This window comes from Rutilus rutilus (assembly GCF_951802725.1).
Source record: "Rutilus rutilus genome assembly, chromosome: 4".
Taxonomy (NCBI): Eukaryota; Metazoa; Chordata; class Actinopteri; order Cypriniformes; family Leuciscidae; genus Rutilus; species Rutilus rutilus.
In genome coordinates this window covers 23,383,771-23,403,699 of record NC_140212.1, presented here as the reverse complement: position 1 = coordinate 23,403,699, position 19,929 = coordinate 23,383,771, and the positions used below count along the sequence as shown (strand labels likewise).

At 39.5% G+C, this 19,929-nt stretch overlaps 1 protein-coding gene across 13 annotated transcripts in view; it reads left to right on the top strand.

Annotated features, from left to right (window-relative positions):
- Window positions 1-19,929, top strand: part of rab3ip (RAB3A interacting protein (rabin3)) — a 46,934-nt gene that overhangs the window by 4,397 nt on the left and 22,608 nt on the right. For all 13 annotated transcript variants that reach the window (XM_084407355.1, XM_084407360.1, XM_084407362.1 and 10 more), the window contains 2 exons: window positions 10,331-10,435; window positions 15,980-16,250. In XM_084407355.1, the coding sequence (XP_084263481.1) occupies window positions 15,988-16,250 (263 nt within the window). In that variant the 5' untranslated portion in view covers window positions 10,331-10,435; window positions 15,980-15,987. The remainder of the gene's footprint in view (window positions 1-10,330; window positions 10,436-15,979; window positions 16,251-19,929) is intronic.

Genomic DNA, 19,929 nt, shown 5'->3' with positions numbered 1-19,929 from the left:
CACAAGTCAGCAATATCCCTGATGATTTATTGGCGTGAAGTTTCGTGCACAATGACAAACAGGAGTGCAACATTCTCGAAAAACAATAAGCAGAGTGGACTGCCATTTCACGAGTTCACACTTACATATAATTTGAAGGGGTAAAGTTTAATGCGTATTTGGCGTGCTGTCCGGAGGGAGGGCTCCGAGCTCGGAGTTCGGCCCGAACCCAGAGTACTCCCCCCGTATGTAAGTGTTTAGGACTAGAAGCGTGGAGAAGGGGTGGTGGAGGGATGCTGCAAAAACTGTCAATGGAATGAGGTGAAACTGTTGAGTATATACACACACCTCTTACCATTGATTGCTGAGTGCTCTCCACCTGTGTTAATTATCTGAACGTGCTCCTCCCGAACCTTGTTAATAAAACATCATAACATCAATGAAGAACATTACTGCAGTCTTCAACATGGCTTTGTTTACGATTAGAAATGTCAGACAAATTTCGCCTACGTAGGCTATTGTAGACCGTAGACCGAATCTGTATCTGTATGCATGAGACCGGCAGAATTCACATTTTTGTAGTAAAAAGAGAAACATTATGCAGAAGTATAATTTGCTGTTTTGTGTGTTTGTCAGAGCCTGCAGTCGCTATATGACGCGTGTTTGCTGCGGGCGTACCATGACGAGCTGGACGCGCTCCAAGAAAAGACCGTTAAAATCGATTCCCTATTTTCGGTTTCGAAACTTGCGTTGGTTGGTCCGATCGATTGTGCAATCGATTTTCGAACGTAAAGTGACAGCCCTAGTTTGCGTCAGTCCTGAGGAGTCGCAGCCCATTCCTCCTTGGCAAATCTCTCAAGCTCCTCCAGATTTGTTGGTCTCCTGGCATAGACTCTGGTCTTCAGTGTGTCCCACAGATTTTCTACTGGATTACTGATACACTTCGCTCATTTGGAGGTAGTTCTTCACCAGAAGTGAGGTACGCTTTGGGTAGTGTTGTCAAAAGTACTGACTTCGGTACCAAGTCAATACTGAAATTCAAAAAAATGTGGGCACTTGGACAGATACACACGTGAGCGTTTGAAAGCAGGCGTCTATCAGTGGATCCGTCTATTAGTGGATATATTAGGGATCCACTGATAGACGTCTGCTTCCAAACCTTCCGTGTGTATCTGTGTAAGCGCTCGGTGAAGACATTTTTTTGAAGCTTTTATCATTGTAGCCAATCACAGATATGTTGAGTGCGTGAACGCAATGGCCAATCAGAGGTGTTTAAGAATCCGTTCAACAGTCAAAATGCTAGAAGGAAATGCTGGTATCGTCACATTGTACCAAAGTCAGTACTTTTGACAACACCAGCTTTGGGTCGTTATCAAGCTGGAAGACAAAATGTCAACACAAACCAAGTTTTGTTGCTTTCAAAATCTTCTCTAGTCGATGATTCCTTCGACCCTGACGATATTCCCAGTTCCAAACGCATTGCAATCCCCACAGCATTATACTCCCACTGCCATGTTTTACTGTGGGAATGGTGTTCTTTGGGTGTCCTTCTTTCTCCAAACATAGGCAACATATCTTTGGCCACAGATAGGGATGGGCATCGTTAAGAAATTATCGATATCGATGCCATTGTCGAGTCTGCTTATCGATGCGATTCCTTATCGATTCCCATATCGATTCCTGTACCATTTGCTGAACACTTACAGGGTGGCTTTGAGAGTTGTTGGCTTTGAATGTCTAATTTAAAGTGGTTTTAGAGAATGAAAACAAAGTGTGCAATATCAATACAGAAGTTGATTGCTTTGAAATTTCTAAAAAAAGTAAACATTTCTAAAACAAAGCTTTGTATTGTAATCACACTTAGTCGTGTGTGCTAAACTATAAAAGAGTAAACAACGCATCATGGTTTATATTTTAACTTTAACTTTTATTGTTTTCACAAAAACTTCATCAATTAATCATTTAACATTTAAACATTTCTAGCAGTTATTGTGCAGAAAAACAAGCATGTCTGCTTTTTCTGGGAGGATCCTTGATCTCTCCAGGCTGATCATTGGTTACTTACATCTAGCATTAATGTTTTGATATAATTTATAAGCCAACCTACCATTGTTTGTGGAGCGCAGGCTGTCAAATATAGTGCACTCCTGGTATTTAATTTGAGCATATTTGTTGTGCTCCCTGAGATGCTGACACGCATTTAAATGATGACAGTTATATGAAACATGCGTCCAAGGTTTTGCATTCCCAAACGTACATTATCGGAAACCTAAACAAACAGCACATGAGGAGACTGAGTATGTGTGGAGCAGCGTTTACTATGAACAGAGCTGAGTTACTTTTAACAATCTGCACGCATATAAATAATTAAAGCGTCGTGCTTCTCTGTAAAAAAAAAAAGTGCATATATTTTTGACGCATATCACAGCCTTTACGATTTTATGATAGCACTCTGCTATTTTATGATTGTAAATTGTTTTAAATAGATCGCGTAGCCTTAGAAAACGGTGTAATAATGCGGTTCATGGATTCGATCTAAACAGGCTATGAAAATGTGAACTTGGAATATAAATCTGACGGCACGCACTTATCACACTGTTGGATTGACTTCGTTTACTTAGTTTACTTCTGTTGGTGGTAAAGAAGATCAAAACAGACTAGCGCGTGAGCCGACAGCATCACCACCATTAACGTTACCACCTCACATACTGTGACGTCCTGCCGCGACGCAGGAATGGACGGAACGAATTAGGAATCGTTAGTGGAATCGTTAACGTGTGGACGTGTACGATTCCGATGGATCGGAACGTTTGGAACCGGTTCCAAACCGGAACCTGGAACCGATTCCCAAGCCTAGCCACAGAGCTTTAATTTTGTCTCATCTGACCAAATGACAAGTTTCCATAATGCCTAATTTTTCTCCAGATTGTCCTTCAATGGCAAACTTCAGTCTAGCTTGGAGGTGTCTCTTCCTCAGAAGTTTTTCTTGGTCAGCAACCCTGTCCATTCCTGTGCAGGGCTCTTCGTTGAGACGTCAATCCCAGACTTGGCTAAATCATTCACTAGAGTCTTGGCAGTTGGTCTCGGGTCTTTAGAAAGTTTTCTTTCCAAAGTATTTGAAATCTTTCGGAGCATCAATGCGCCACATGGGCAATGCTGAAACTGATGCTTCGCTTCATAGAGATCAAATTGACCAGCGCTGACGCCATTCACAGGGAATTATTATCTTTTTTTTTTTTTTATGAATATATGGCTTGACCTGAAGGACAGACCAGGAAATCGCACACGCCAAGTCGATGTCTCTCTCTGTCACTGTCTGTTTAGGCTTGTTAAGTGCAAATCCCGAGCCTATGTACAAATCACCATGATAAACACAGTCTTGTTATCATTAGCCGCTTTCCGACCGGAGGAACCTTTTCACAGTTCCTAGAACTATTGGCTAAAGTACCCGGATGTCGGCGTGTTCGCACCGCAGGAACTAGGAACGATTTTAGTTCTAGGAACTCCATTTGGAGGAACTAATTTAGGTCCTACTTCAGAGTAGGGTCTAAACCAGCACTATAGGAACTACCTGTGACGTTAGTATACGCTGATTGACCGAACGCACGCGGAACACCAGCACCCGCCATTTTTAAAACAGCTAGAATGTAAACACACAGAGTATAGCCTATATTTACTCCAGAAACTAGATACAAACATGGAAAACAGTGATAGATGGGTCTCTAAACCTTTATGCTGAAGAGAAAATCCAACGCAACTTTGAGGGGACCAAGCCAAACATGATTATGTTTATCTGCCCAGCTAGCAACACTGGACATCAACCACACAGCATAGGCTAATAACCTTTTTTTCATATACTGTCTACTTTCTATAACAGTTCTATCTAATAACATATTAAACAGTACTGTTAGACAGATCGCTAACTAATAAACACAGAGAATGCAAGCATTGTTTGCTCTGGCGTTCTCAGCGCCGCCAAAATAAAGGTCAGTCGCGCCGTCAAAATAAAAGTCACCGTGCTTGCGTCACTCCCTTACCCCTCCTACCAGTTCCTATGGCCACTTGGCCAGTGCGAACGCAAACAGCAAAACTGAGTTTGGGGGAGAGTAGTTCTTAGAACTGTTTAGAAGTGGACAGTTCCTAGAACTAAGTTCCTGTAACTACTTGGTCGGAAAGCGGCTATTATTAACTTATTAACATTTAAAGCACTACAGACACACTTTTAGATGGTATTCGGTCATTGTGTCCTGCTGTTTTTAAAAGAAGTCCAACTTTTATTAATGTGTCCATTCCGTTCTGTTGATTCTTGTTTTTATATAAATGTGAGGATGTGCCTCTTTGGCCGATGATCACATTCTATGACTAGTGATGTTGAGTCACTAGAATAGTAAATCAATGCAAATTGATCTCACCAACCAATCACAATTTGATGACATCAGACTTTAGTGCCATGAAATGAGCTGATGACGTGTGATGCAGAGGTATGAAAATACATACGTTGACAGGCAGGTAGGACATCGTATCGTAGCATTCGGACCTAGTATTTATATACATTTAGACCACTTAACTTAGTGATTGCTATCAGGATGTGAAGAGACTTTCAACCAGCATAGCAAAAAAAACTAAAAAATCTGGAAAAAATCACCTACCCTGCCTTTAAATACAAGTGAATTGTTATAAATGAAAAAGAATAAATAATGAAAATGAATAAAGAAATACAAATGAAATAATCAGTGCTTTTAAGGTTTTTCAGGTAGGTCTAACAGTAGTTTTATCATCGCGATATCGATGCTAAAACCATATATCATGCAGCCCTACGTGAAATTACAGGTCTTGTCCTGGTCCCTCCTTAACTCTGTGGGATTTTTTTCCACATTTTATTGTCCAGAAGGAAACAATTGTCCATCTGACCTCTTAGTAAAGGATCTCCTCAAGACGAACCACAATGACCAACATTGAGCTACATAAACAGTATTGAGCTACACACTGTCAGACACACAGTCAACAGTAGTTTAGTCTCTGTCTGTGTGTCTGTCTCCTGGAGGGATACTCTCCTCTATTGTGCAGTTGGATGTAGGTGATTGTGTTCATATGACTCTGGTTACTCAAGAAGATGAACTAATGCCGCCCCGTGACAATACAGTCTGTACTCTGCATCCTATGTTGCCATCTTACACCAAAACAGCTGAGTATGTTTCACACACACAGGGCCCTATCATATACCCGGCGCCAGGCAAGTGTTTTTTGCTAGTTTCAGCACGACGCAGTTATCATTTTCACGTCCTGTGCCACGTTGTTGAAATAGCAAATGCATTTGTACCCATGGTCGTGCTGGTCTGAAAACGAGGCATTGTTGGCGCGTTACTATTTTGAGGCAACTGAAATAGACTGCGCCATTGACCAACTGAAACCTGGTCTAAAGTCAATGGCGCGGAATTTATTTTTTGTTATTTAAAGGTTGCATTAGTAATGTGCGCCTATAGGCCGGTCCACACTGCACGTACACTCTGCTTATTAAAAGTCTCACTCTGTAAAAGATTAATATTGTGTACAAGATATGGTGGAATCCGGCTTGTTCCGTAGATGGTCTGCTTGCACGCTTTAACCTCTCGCACGAGCAGATCCGTTTGCTTTCTGGAGAAGCGTTCAGTTTTCCACTTGCAAATTCCGGCATGTAAATAGCGAATCCGCCATGGCGCGAGCGCAACTGGCTTATAAAGGGAATGGGAGACGAGACTCTGATTGGTATTTTGCAATTTACGCCCAAAACACACCCATTACTCATTAAGAGAATAGGGAAAACCCTTCTAGACCATGCGCCGACCATTTTTTTCCGTCGTTAAACTAGCACTTGCTCTGTGCACTTTGACCACGCTTTGCTTTCCAGTGGCTGGATTCATGGAAATCTTACAAAATTAAAAAATGTAAATTTCAAGAATTTCTAAAGGCCATTTCAGGCCAACTCTTAAGGCCATTTCACACTGTTCCGACCATAGACTGTAAAAAAAGATGGACGACGCCCCTTCGCTCTCTTCCATTGATGAGAACTGAAGCCGCCAGAGTCCCGATATGGCGCTGACATATTGGAACTTGAGTCTGCGCAGTAGCGATCTCGGGACCAGACCTGCACAGTAGTGAGCAGGAAGTAAAGCCGCGAAATCAGCGCTCCGCCCTCACTCTCGCAGAATGAGTGGATTCTGCACACTTTTTAAAAAATGTATTGCAGTACGACAAGAGGCTTGATAAAATAAAGTAAATACAATCTCCTCAGTCCTCCGAAGATCCCGAAAAAAATGTCCGTTGGTGCTTCAGTGACTACATCGCTCGAGAACCTGTCAATCACAGCTGTCAATCATGACGTTACACCACCGCATCACGTAACTAACTAAAAACCAACTTATTTTTGAAACAGACACTTGAACTTACATCAGCTTGATTAAAACGACAGCAAATGAAAGAAACCACCTTTGGAAAAAAGATATTTGAAGTGTTGGTCTCATGTCCCGTTGAATAACACGGGGAGGCGGGGCTTATGACCTATACTAGGACCAGTCACCGGGGGGCGATCGAGACGTTTTGGCTTCACTTTTCAGGGCTTGTGCGGCACGCTTGGTTCCGACAGACACGACCAATGCTGACAGTGACCAGATTATAGTATGTCATTTCTCAAACATTCCAAGACCCGACAAATGCCAATGTAACATATTCAGTTGGCAAAAACGAGAGCCGACCAATGCCGACAGACAATGACGGGTAACACAATGGTTTGGTTGCATTTATAACCTGTGGCTCGTTGCATAAACTGCTTAGACTAGGCTTAAAAGAACGATCTACATTTTTTCTTCATGACTGGTCCTAACATTTTACGGTCCGTTACATAAAAGGTTGGAGAAAGACTAACTAAACCTGGAGAAAGACTGAAGACTAACTGAGGGGCTGTTTTCACGACACCGTTTTCGACTAAAAACGTAAAACTTTTTTATGCGTGCCTGAAAACGCAAAGTTTTGAAAACGGGTTCCAAAGTGGACGTTTTTGAAACCGGTCTCCGTGTAAACAATAAAAACGTAAATCTCTGAAGACGATGACGTCATGCACATGGGTATTACATGTTCAGTCTGTAGTGTTTCATCGCCATCTAATGGCCTGACAGCAGAATACAGCGTTTTTAGTCGTTTTCGCGGATCCGTGTGAATGGGGATCTTTTGACAATTGTCGGTGTCGTCTGCACGCGGAAAACTCAAAGGAAAAACTTCTCCGTTTTAATCATATCGTTGTCGTGTAAACGTACCCTAAACTAGTCGCTGTCAAAACGCACCACAGATCTGACAATTTTGTTTGCTGTTGTTGAGTAATGTTCTACACATAGTTGTGTAGAACTGACAGAATGATGAATTTCATGTGGACGGAAAAGTTTTACATCATTTACAATAGATGTGACGAGCGTAATTCCTCTGTGGACTGAAGCACTCGCTTAGAAATCTAAACAACGAGCGCATTCATTTTGATCTTTTCTTGGCATAAATGAAATAAAGAAATTCTGTTTTTATTGAAGAGCAGCAATAATGTTTTCTTTTTCATGACATAATAATGTCATTATTATTATAAATGTGACAGTTAGACATGATGCCTGTACTGGATCAAACGAGCCCATGTTACTCACCTTTATAGCTTCCCTGATTGATTAACTTTCAGATTAATACACAACAGACTAATCAGAACACGGATTTTATTTTCTGAATCGATTTGTTTTCTCTTTAATAAAATAAGTGGTCATAGTTTGTTTTGCTCCTATCAATCTAAAGTCATCCCAAAATGATAATGTGTGCTGATGTTATCCAGGGTGTTTCCTGGATGTTTTAAGGGCATCATACTAGGAAACATGTTTCGGTCAAAGTTCGAATGCAATAGAGTGGTACAGGGATGATGTCAGAACCCAGAAGTCTAATTGAGTGCTGGTTCCTTCCTGATTTTCCTATGGGGTTTTATAATGAGTAATTTATGAGTAAAATAAAGCCTGTGGTAAACATAACTTGATGATACAGTACTTTGATGTTTTGCACGTACTCACACCCCAAGCTGTCTTATCTAGTTACTTATTAAAAACATATTTTTACGTATTGTAAAAAATTAACATAACCTTTTGAAAATTCGCGTTTTCGCTGTAAGTGTGTTTTTTACGTTATGTCAAGTTATGTTTACCACAGGCTTTATTTTACTCATAAATCGAAAAATAGGAAAATCTGAAAGGAACTCGAATCTTCCGGGTTCTGACGTCATAACTGCACCACTCTACTGCAAATTAATTTAGTATTTGCATCGCATCCTCATTCCCAGAAGCGATCACTGTCTGATTATTAGCCAGTCCATGCAGGTACGATGGTATGAATGCAAATGTAAGCAGTGCACTGCCCTCATTGTTTGCAGTAGCTTGTGTTTAACTGTACTTCTGCTGTATTGGACTGACCGTTTGGAGCACCAGGACTTCGACGCCTGCCAGGTTTACATACAAGTGTTTTAAAAGGGAAAGAAAAGTTCCAATATGAGCAATTTTTGAGAAAGCCACAGCAAATTCAGTCATTTTGGTCTGCAAAATCAGAAAAAAGTCCCACTGCTAAATCCTTATTGGACTAATCGGTGTGTTACCATAGAGCCTAGCTTCTTGTGTTTGTGCAGAGCATGTGAGGCTGTTTTAGTTTCAAGAACTTTTATCATCCCATTCTAACCAATCAGGGCCCAATGTACCATACAAAAATGCCACTGTAACCAATCACACTATTAAAAACGAAGCCCTAGTTTGGCACATTTGCGGTACATTGGCACAGTTGATTGTTGCGAAGCATTTTGAAATGGTAAAAAGTCACATAATGTTTGTGTTTGTATGATCGGTTGCTGCTGTCACGTCTAAGTACTCATGGCCATACTTGTACATGGAGCGAAAAATGATCCCCTCGTAAGGTTATAAACACTCGTGCTCCAGATAGCTAGTGATTTATTTATTTCTTTTTTCCACTGGTGAAAGTAAGAGCTAGTGTAGATAAGCTGGAGCGCTTCCAGCAGCAGCAGGACTCAATATTTAATGATGAGCAGCTCTAGCCTATCAGATATCTGTTCGGTTTATTACAGCGTTCACACTAATGCCTAGATGTATGCCTTCTCCACAGAATGTTTATTCATTCACGTTGTATATTTAGCAACAAACTTTTTGACACACTGGACTGAATTGATGTTTCTCATGATCTTACACAACTTTACTGATCTTTTCATCATCAAGTACAGTTTAAAATCGTCCCAGGATGAACCTCGTGAAGTTGGCTGATGAAAGTCCAGAATCTAAAAGAAGCTCAGATATAAGAGTGTTTTCTTTACTACATCAGTAGCATTCTTCAATGTGCGTCATGGTTGTGTAGCTTATAATGTGACTTTGACTTTGACTTTATAAATAAACTTTGTTTTGTACAAACCAACCACATCATCATATTCTCTGACACGATCAAACATTAAACTAGGAACACACCTCTGTGTTCAGTCTGGAGTCCTTTCTGCTTATAGTTGTATTATGTTATGAAAAGGATAGGTCATTTAGTAGATCATTTACTCAGCCTCATGTCATTCCAAACCAGTAAGACTTTCGCTCAACTTCGAAACACACATGATGATATTTTAATGAAATATGAGAGATTTCTATCCCTCCATTGAAAGTCGAATGCACAAAAACTTTGATGCTTCAGAAAGTTCATAAGGAGTAATCTATATTGAGCGGTTTAATCCTAGTCTTCTAAAGAAACGCTTTATGAGAATTGATTTAATTTAGGCTTTAATTATTTTATATAAACAAATATTGACGACACACATCAGAGCACATCAAATATGAGAAATGGAATTTCAAACGTGTTTGTTTTACTCAAGCATGTTTACTTCCATTCACTATATGTGATGTGATGTGCTTTGTGTATGTGTGTTGATCAGTGTATAGATAAATGAATACAATCCTAAATTAAATTCATATAAAGTCTCTTCAGAAGACTTCGATTAAAGTGCTTAATTCATATGGATTACGATTGCTACGTCTTTATGAACTTTTTGGTGGAATGGACTTTCAATGAAGGGACAGAAATCTAGTTTCATTAACAATATCGTCGTTTGAGTTTCGAAATATGTTCAAAAGTCTTATGGGTTTGGATCGATGTGAGGGTGAGTAAATGATGACAGAATTTTTGGGTGAACTGACCCTTTAATTGTTGAATGTTTATTGTAATTTATAAATAATGTTCACAATTCTTCTTTTATTTCAGGGATTGACTTGACCGTTCATTCATCTGTAGCTTGTGTTCTTGTTTTGTGTGTCTGTAGGTGAAAGTAAATCAGGAATCAGCCGTGGTTTATGAGGAGAAAACTTTGTTCTGCTCTTCCTGCTGACTTATACTCTAAAGCTTTAAACATCATTTCATCACAATGGTACGTTCACATTTCCCTACTATCAAAATATTGTGTCCTTACAGTTTATTATCTCTTAATTTATACAACAGTTTGTTCTGGTTCTCGATTCTGATTGGCTGAGAGCCTTTTCCAGCCATGCGATATTCTACATGTATCACCACGGGAACCGTTTCACTGTTTGTATCACTCCGCTTGCAGCATTTCTCTCACAAAGAGTGTCATGGCGGACAAGCAAAATGATTTTGTATAAATATCATAATATCAGCTAGATGCAGGTAATGCACTCGCTTAATTGATCTCTCTCTCATAATACTCTTCTCAAAATAATACAATAAGTAAGCAATAAGGACCTCAAGGGTGTGCTGTACTGTGAATAAGTTGTTACGTTGCAAACCCTTCAGCCGTAACTTATTCACGATACAGCACTAGTCTTGAGTACCTTATTGCTTTTATAAAACTGTTCCTAGGTGTAATAATAAACGTTCCTAGGCGTCATCTCATGGAGCTCAAATAAAAACAGACTAGGAACCGTTTTGCAAAAACACATTTATGTGTCCAGGTGTAAATGGAATCGTTTTGATAAATCAGATAGCTATCCGATCTGAGAAAACACATGAAGTCTGTGCCCGGTTGCATAAAGCACCATAAGTTTTTCCCTTAAGTATGATCCCCTTACCTAAGAGAATAACTTAAGGGTAGGGATGGCGAAAACTAAAAATGTTCTTGACCGACCACCGAGCCTCATTAGTCGGTTGAAACCGGTTAACCGATTAGTTTAAAATATGCTACGCTATTTGAAATAACAGCCATTTCGAGCCGTGCCTGCAACTCTGTCGCATCTCTGTGCCGCTCTGCCTCCCGCTCACACACACACTGCCGCCCTTCCACTCACGTCACTTTTTTAAAATCCCCTACAGCGCGAAACATGAGTCCCGCAAACGCGGCGCCGAGGAGCTTGTATGTAATCGGAGGACAAATGGCTCCTTAGTTTCGAAATGGTTTTGGTACAAGGTGATCGCGTTGAAAATAAAGGCGTTTGTCTAGCGTTAGAAGCTCATTTGAAACATTGCCGCGGCTCATTTAAGAAAATGACAGCACCGAAGAAACGCCGCTGTCCCACAGACTAGTTTTCTTTGCACGCTTCATCCTGTTGTCTGCCCTGACTCTAACCTCGAGTGTTTTAGCCTGTAGCCTTTACTTTTCGCAAACCTTGTGAGCGCGCGAACCCAAACGCTGTGACCTCGCGCCAAATGTTTTTATTGGTTTATTAAGTACAAACAGGCGAGTTATGAAAAATTGAGTGTGAGGGATTTGGTCACTTCACACAAAAAGATCTTGGAATGAGATGGCTAACTGTAGTAGCGTTTAGTCCACTGTCTATAATCTCTCTTTTTTTTTCTTTTTTTTTCTTTTTTTTTTTGACTACCGACAACTTTGATCGGTTAACGTTGATACGGTCAACCATCGGTCAAACGGTCATCGGTTAACATCCCTACTTAAGGGTGTTGAATATAATCTCTTAAACGGTTCTCTTAGGTAAGGGAAACATTTAAGTGTTTCACGACAGCGATCCTGGATTCACGTTATAAAAGTCTGTTGTTGCCATAGATACGCAAAACACCAACACTAGCAATTTCGCAGTTTCATCAAATAAAGTAAGCTAGGATATCGGAATGGATAAAGAAAATTAAAAACTAATTGTACATTTGTTGAATGGTAGCCTTTTCTGTTTACGTACTGGTCTTCGTGTGTTTGGGGCGCCTGTATTCTGATATGTGTGCCGTCAATAACACCACATATGCGAGGAAAACCTGCTTTCCGAAAAAAAAAAATGGTTTGAATGACCTCCTGGTGATGACGGGATGGGAACTTGACCGTTGCGTTTAAATGACGGGAAAGAGCCCCCGCAACCCGGTGAACCACTCTGCTGACAGACGATTTATGCATGTGGAAAACATCTCCCGCTACCGTCTGAAAACTCCCAGTTTTTTAAGCAGTTGTAACACCGCAGGTAAAGAGTGGTTGCGATGTGTGACATGGTCAAGGTCGCCGTCTAGTTTGTTAGCGATGTCAAATATTGTGCGTCGATCAAATCTGGATTCTTGCAACAATTTTTCATCGCTAAGATGGTCCAAAGGGTTCTCCCTATCCCTAAAAATTCTTCTTGGCACATAATGATCTTCAGCTGGTTCCATAAATTCATCCATGTCGTCTTATTTTTGTCCGCGTTACTCTTAAGGTTACGATTTCCAAACCTTAAGTTATACTTAGGGAAATGACCGTTAAGGGGTTTTATGCAACACTTAACGCTTTTTAAGGGATTACTTAAGTGAAAAAACAGCATTTATGACGTTTCACTTAAAGAAACCCTTAAGTAACACTTTTCTGCAACACCCTTAGGTTTAAGGGAAACATAAGGGCGAACTTAAGGGAAAATTACACTTAAAGTCCCTGTAAAGTCAAAATTAAGTATGTGTTCTGAGTTTGTCACACCACAGAAACATGTGTTATTAGCCACCCAGCCAAATTTGAATGATAAAAAAAGCCGGCAAGTACATAAAATAAGCTATCAAAATCTTGAAAAAATGAGCAGTAGTCTCTGCTCTCAAACGCTGGGGGCGTGTCCGCTGGCTGCGCTGAAACCACGCCCACTCGCGGGAAAGCTGCCGTCGCCGACTCGCCACACTCAACTGTCACTGCTACAGCCGGAATGGATGCTCCTAGGTTTTACAAAGCCATGTTCGAGCCTGGACTAACGTTACCTACTATAATTATAACACAAGCACACAAGGCAACTTACACTCATTGGTGGGCTCGCACTGCCGACGATGGCACCAGTTGTCGGCGCGACGGGAGGATGATTTGGTTGAGGAATGAGGAAAAATGAGGAAGTTTATAAAACTATCCCGTGTAAAATGATCACTACAGAGGCGGGTTTTGGCGGTGATCCTCAGCTGTCCATCAAGGTGGCTCTTCACAAAATTAATCCACCTCTTCTTGATGTGATCGTTTTTCGTAAATTTAAATAAGGACACCGATCTGTTTTGTACGTGATCGCATCCAGGTAGTACGCATTTCCGTGACGAAGGCATAGCTAGCCTAGCTAGCAAACTGTAGGCTGTAGTAACTAATAGTACTGACAGTAACTCGCGATCGGCAAACTGATGTGAATGAATGTGCTATATTGTTAGGGGAGGGGCAGCGTCAGGGGCTCCAGTGTGTCAAGTAGGGGCGTGTCCAGGAGCTCAGGGGCTTCAGTGCGTCATCGAGCCCCCGTTTTAGCACCGCCCAAAAAATCCGGAACACAGCAATGGTGAAAAACTGTTTAATGGTCTAACTCGACAATTCAGTACTTTCTAACATTTATAATGTGTTTAGAATTTTTTTTTTAGAATTGCCTTTACAGGGACTTTAAGGTGCTTTATGCAACCGGGCACTGATGTTTATACTTGTGCGCTGGTGTGTGTGTCGAGCCGGCAAGTGTGTGTGTGGGGGGACTGTGTGGTAGAGCGAGGGAGAAGTTGAGAGAGCGACGGCGATTAGCTTTGGAGTGAGTAGCGACTCTAGAGTCATATTGAGAGAAACAAAGTGTCTTCCCTGTTCTTTCTGACCACTGTGGGAAATCTGTAGCATGAAAAGGTAACCCTCTCCAAGCAACGTGTATTTTTCGAGAGGTACATGTCGGACGGGACGCATCATAAACAAAATATCGCATAATTATCGCGAGACTTTCGATATAATATCGGGCAACGTGATATCGCGATAACGATATTGAGTCGATATATCGTGCACCCCTAGTTAAAATGCGTAATGAGTCTGGAATGAGTTCTCGGTTCCCCTCTTTTCAGTGTAACTGCACGTGTAATTTTTCACCTTTGGAGCTTCTGACAGTTGCGGAGAAGTCACTGGAGCATGACAATTCATATTTTTAGAATTCTCTCTAAATTGTTCCACATCTACTGTCATGCCACCTAGTAAATCAAAATTTACTTTAAACATTTTAGCCTTTTAATTCTTAGGTTTTTCCTCAAATAAGAAAAAAAAAAAACATATGTTTATGTTGCTATGGGTGGTTGCTAAGGGTGTTGTGCAGTGATACCTAGAACCGTTCAAAGATAAAACACAGCTATTGACCAATCAGAATAAAGGACTGGAACTAACTGTCATATAAGCTTAAATGAAGTGACTCAACATTTATTCGTTGCTAGTTCTAAACAAAGGTTTGGGCCCAACTGTAAAACTGTCAACTTGAGATTTGAATCCGTGGCGGAAGGAAGTAGTTCTGCACAAAAGAGGGTTTTTAAAGACACTCCTTTGTTGTTTCTTATTTATTTACACTCTTGTGCCGTCAAACTGTTGTATAAACGCAATATCACACGAGTAGCCGTGCGATATGGCTGTATATCAGCACGCTACTCGTATGATATTGCTCATGTAAATTATGCTAATGTTCATGTTATACTGTAATGCTTTGGCCAGCGTATATTGAACACCATTTTATTGGTAACACTGTATTTTGTTAACATTAGTTAATGCATTAACTAACAATGAGAAGTATATTTTTTTACAGCATTCATTAACCTTTGTTTACATTCATATTATACCATGGGCTGTTTAAATACTCGATTCTGATTGGCTGGAAGGTGTGCAGTAAAACTGTTTAATGCACAGGTAGTTCCAGTCAGTTTGATTACAGTTCGAAATTAATCCGCTACATTGGTAACCATAGTAACACAGATACACTTGCAAGCAGAGTGAGAGACGCATATGAAAACGTTTAGGTAGGCTAAATGGATGATTTTTGAATATCGTTTAATTTGTATCAGTGTTGCCTGTCATTTATAAATAATTGTAATAAATCCATTAAAGAATCATTAAGTTAGCTATATGCTTAAGCAATGAGGGGACTGTAGCTGCTTTAAAGAAGAGATCGACGCACACAGGTAACTCGCGCACGCATCTCTCTCTCTCTCTCTGTTCCTTCTCCTTCAGTTCTCTGTCTCTCTCTTTTAATAATGAATTTAAATAAATGAATTCATTCAAATAAAAGCAATCCGATGGCTCTACTTTATTTAAAGCGGACGGAGTGCAAGAACTGACGAGCCTTAACTTAAGAAATAACCGTCATTTTTACACGTCTGTTAAAAAATTACACTGTAAACATCAGTTACAGCTTTAACTTATTTTTAACTTGGCAAATAACCAAGGTATAAGCGGGATAATCCACGGCTAGCCATGCATTAAAGAATTTTAATGCACTTCATAGAGGCAACCACCCTCCGCTTCGCGTCGGGTGGTTCTTCGCCTCTACGTCGTGCATTAAAATCCTTTAATGCATGGCTAGCCGTGGATTATCCCTTACTTAGTTCACAGATGCAGATGCATCTTTTGACCTTAAAATGTTTTCAGGGCTAGTTGGCTACTAGCACAGACTAGCCAGTTTTAAAAAATATGCAATTTTGCGAATCCTAATGAGATGGTTTTGGTTATAGACATTGGATTTTGCTTTGGATTATGTGGTCTAGGAATTGAACTACCTGTCCTCTTCTGATGTTTTGACAGAGTATTGTATGAAGATATTTGTGGCTATGGCCAGTGAACCGCTCGAAGGTTTCCATGAGGTGAACCTGGCATCACCCACCACCCCAGATCTTCATGGCGTTATCGCCCCGAGTCCACCAAAGCACAACGCTCCTCCTAGCACACTGTACCGAACACACTCGCTGTCCTCCGGTCAGAACGCACCCAACGCTCTCCGAGCCGACCAGCTGCCCACCCAGCCCGTGTATTCGGCCCCGCGGCACCTGGGCACAGAGGACGCCCTCAATGGCAGGTAAGACTTGAACATGGGACAGCAGGTGAAGAACCGAACACAGAGTCTACAGCAGAAGCTCCAATCAGTTTATTTCCTCTGCAAATTAATTTGTATATACGTTTTTTTATATACAGTATGTTTGCCTAGCCTTGCATTTATTTGTACAAACATTTTGGCTATGCTGTTAATTTTAAGAGCATTAAACGCATTTAAATAATCTCAGTTAATGAGACTGTTCACACCCAAAAATTACAAATCTGTCATCATGTTGTCGTTCCAAACCTGTATGAATTCCTTTCTTCTGTGGAACATAAAAGAAGATATTTTGAGAAATGTCTTTTTTCATATAATGGAAGTCAATGGTCACCAAAATGGTTTGGTTACCAACATTCTTTAAAATATCTTCTTTTATGTTTATCTTTAGCTTCTTTCTTTTATATTATCTTCTTTTACAAAAGAAAGAACGTCATACAGGTTTGTAACGGCATGAGGGGGAGTAAATGATGACAGTAATTTTATTTTGGGGAGAACTGTCTACAATTCTATATACAGATAAACTGAAATTACATGGAAACTACAGAACAAAAAAAGAATAAAAAGCTATAACTTAAAATGGCAATAATAACTAAATTAAAAATGACAAATTATAAAAACCTTTAATATTGGTGCTTGTATCTGCAGACCAAGTTATCGTCATTTTGAAATACAGTAATGCAGATTTGAACCCTGCCACCACTGTGTCCCAGTTCTGTTTCCTGTCCTTCTATATTTATCAAAAGAAAAAAATAAGTATTTTGTATTACTTTGAGGAGATGCCATCAAAAGCGTATAATCACAAGCTGAAGTATGTGAATATGTTGTATGTACCTGAATGTTTTATGCATGCATGCACAACCAAATTCTTTTTTTTTAATGGATTATTGCAATATTTATTATAAATGATTTATCTGTGCACATTTTTTCTTGTTTGAGAAGCTGTTTCACTATACATCACAATAGCGAAGAAAACAATATCACAACTTCAATTTCATGCCGACTTTGAAGTCAACATGAAATCAAAATTGATAATTCATTCTTTTTAATAAAAAGTTGTAGTGTTAATTATGAATTCCTTATTAGTGTACAACATCTTTTTTTTTTTTTATTAAATATATTTTAAGGCTGTAACTAACGATTATTTTGATAATCGATTAATCTGTCGATAATTTGTTTGATGAATCGGATGAAAAAGAATATATATATATATATATATATATATATATTAAAAATAATTTTTAATCCATTATTTTAAACAATGTTATTTCATAGGGTACACCTATCTCCCGATTCGATGCTATCACGATACTTGGGTGCCGATTAGGACTGGGCGATATATAAAAAAAAATGATATCTCGATATTGTCAAAATGTTTACAATATTCTATATATATCTCGATATGTTTGCATTTTCTTTTAAATAATAAAAAAACATGATTTTCTTTTGCCCCTATTAAAAAACAACAAAAACTTTTTAGATAGAACAGCTATTGTTGCAAAGTAAATACAAAATGTTTAGTGCAAATTTGAGCAGTTAAAAAAAAAAAATCTGTGATCACTTCCTGCTTTTTATTAAATGAACTGAAGTGTAACATGAAGTGTTACATGTAAATGTAACTGAAGTAGAGCAAAACAAGTACAGAAAGTGCAATCTGCGATGATCTCCCCGGTGTGTTCATTTGGAAAGTAACTGGCTTGCAGACAAGCCGATTTCAGCTCCCAGCCATCAATAAAATGAATGGTAAGACTGATGTAGGGTTCGCAGGTTCGGCTCGTCAGTAGATCGGAAGTGGTCGCGAAGTGCGTTATCTAAGAAAGCTGCTGTGACAGCTGTTCGACAACTTTAAAATACAATTTTGGGAGCGCATATTTACGGCAAGGCAAATTGTATCTGGGGTCAATTGCCTTTAGCAGCCGAAAAGTTAAATCATACACTTAAACTGACTGTACATGATGTATAAGATGAGTCATATTTACAAAAACAAATCATCACATCTTTCTGACTTTTATTTCAGAAGCATCATACAATACTACATTCTCTTGAATAAATGATTCAATAACAAATACATTTGTTAACAGTCACTTGTCGCCACTTAGTGGTGAAACAATGTAATCGATAAATGCGTTATTTTATTGTTATCAAAAGCTGTTTGATCGCTATCGTAGTAGTGACTTTTATCTGAGTACGTCTATGATAATTGTAACTATTGCATCACAGAAATAATGATACTATGAGGTTGAAAAGACTGTTTCATGACAACTCTCTCCGGGTCAGCGGCATTCTCCCAGCCCTATTATTTCACATCTTGCCCAGTGTATGGAAGAAAATTTATGACAATTTTTTATGAAAAACAAAAGCTTGTTGAATTGCACTACTTGAAAAAAATATGCATTGCATTAAAAGTGCTTGCATTTTAATGCGTTTTATCTTTAGGACTTTCATTTTTACGGGCTGAATTCAAAACATTTCAGACTCCTTTTCATTATTAAAAATTCAATAATCCATATTCACCTTTCAAATTCCACTTCCAAAATATTCACTCTGTTTAAAAATACAGCCTATTATATTCGACAGGCAATTTTCGGTCGATTTTATTTTGCTTAACAAATTTGCTTCCACAAATTCAGTGGTTAAAATTTGACAGAAAATTCAACTTTGCACATCTGGGAACTGCAGTAATAGCAGTAGAGTATCAATCCATAATCTCCATCTGCTGTTAGTTTGCACACCAGCAGGTGGTGCAAGCGCGTGTTGACAAAGACCAGAGCAATGGGTAGATAGTCGCTCATTCATTATAACGGATTTGTGGAAATGGAAATTGCAGCAAGCGGTAAGTGTATGTGTGATGATTATCAGGGCCAGTATATATGCGGAAAGATGATAAAGACACAAAAGCTGTGTTTATGTTTAATTCAATAGGCGTTTCTCAATGTCAAGGAAGGATCCTCGGAAGCCAGAATTTCGAGGATGCTACGTCATCGACATCCGTCGAAGGACTGTTCCAATGTCGAGGATCCTCGGAATTTCCACCAAGGACTGAGTCCTTCGTTCGAAAAATATCCCATATACAGGAAAGGATGCATATGTGTAGCCTTCGCGCTCTTCGCGCTCTCAAATCACCCACAATCCTATGCGCGCAGCTTTGCTATCTTGTTCAAAAAATTCAAAATGTTGGACGTTAACGGAGTCGGAGCGTTAACGGGTCAATATGCTTTCAAATGTAAATATATTTACATTACCAAACATTTGTTTAAAAAAAATAATTACATCCATTAGGTTATGGGTCAAATTGACCCGCACTGTTTAAACACACTTAACAGTCAAATAATCAATATGATTAAAAAGGAGTTTATTGATTTAAAAACGATTATATTGCCTGAGTGAACAGAACTGCGTCCATAGCAACGCTCTGTTTTTCTTTTTCACTGACGTAATGACGCACTGACGTGCACTTGCTAGCCTGTTCCATTTACGTGTTCTCCGAATGCTAAAGAGGAGCCTCGCCTAGCCTCTGAAGGAAGTGACTTGGAAGGACCAGTCCTGCCAAGGAAGTATCCTTGACATTGAGAAACACCTAGTGTCTTTACGGTTACTTTCCCTGTGTAGCCTACATGTGAGCAGCGTTCTCTATCGTGAACGAGATTATAATGTTATTCCCCGA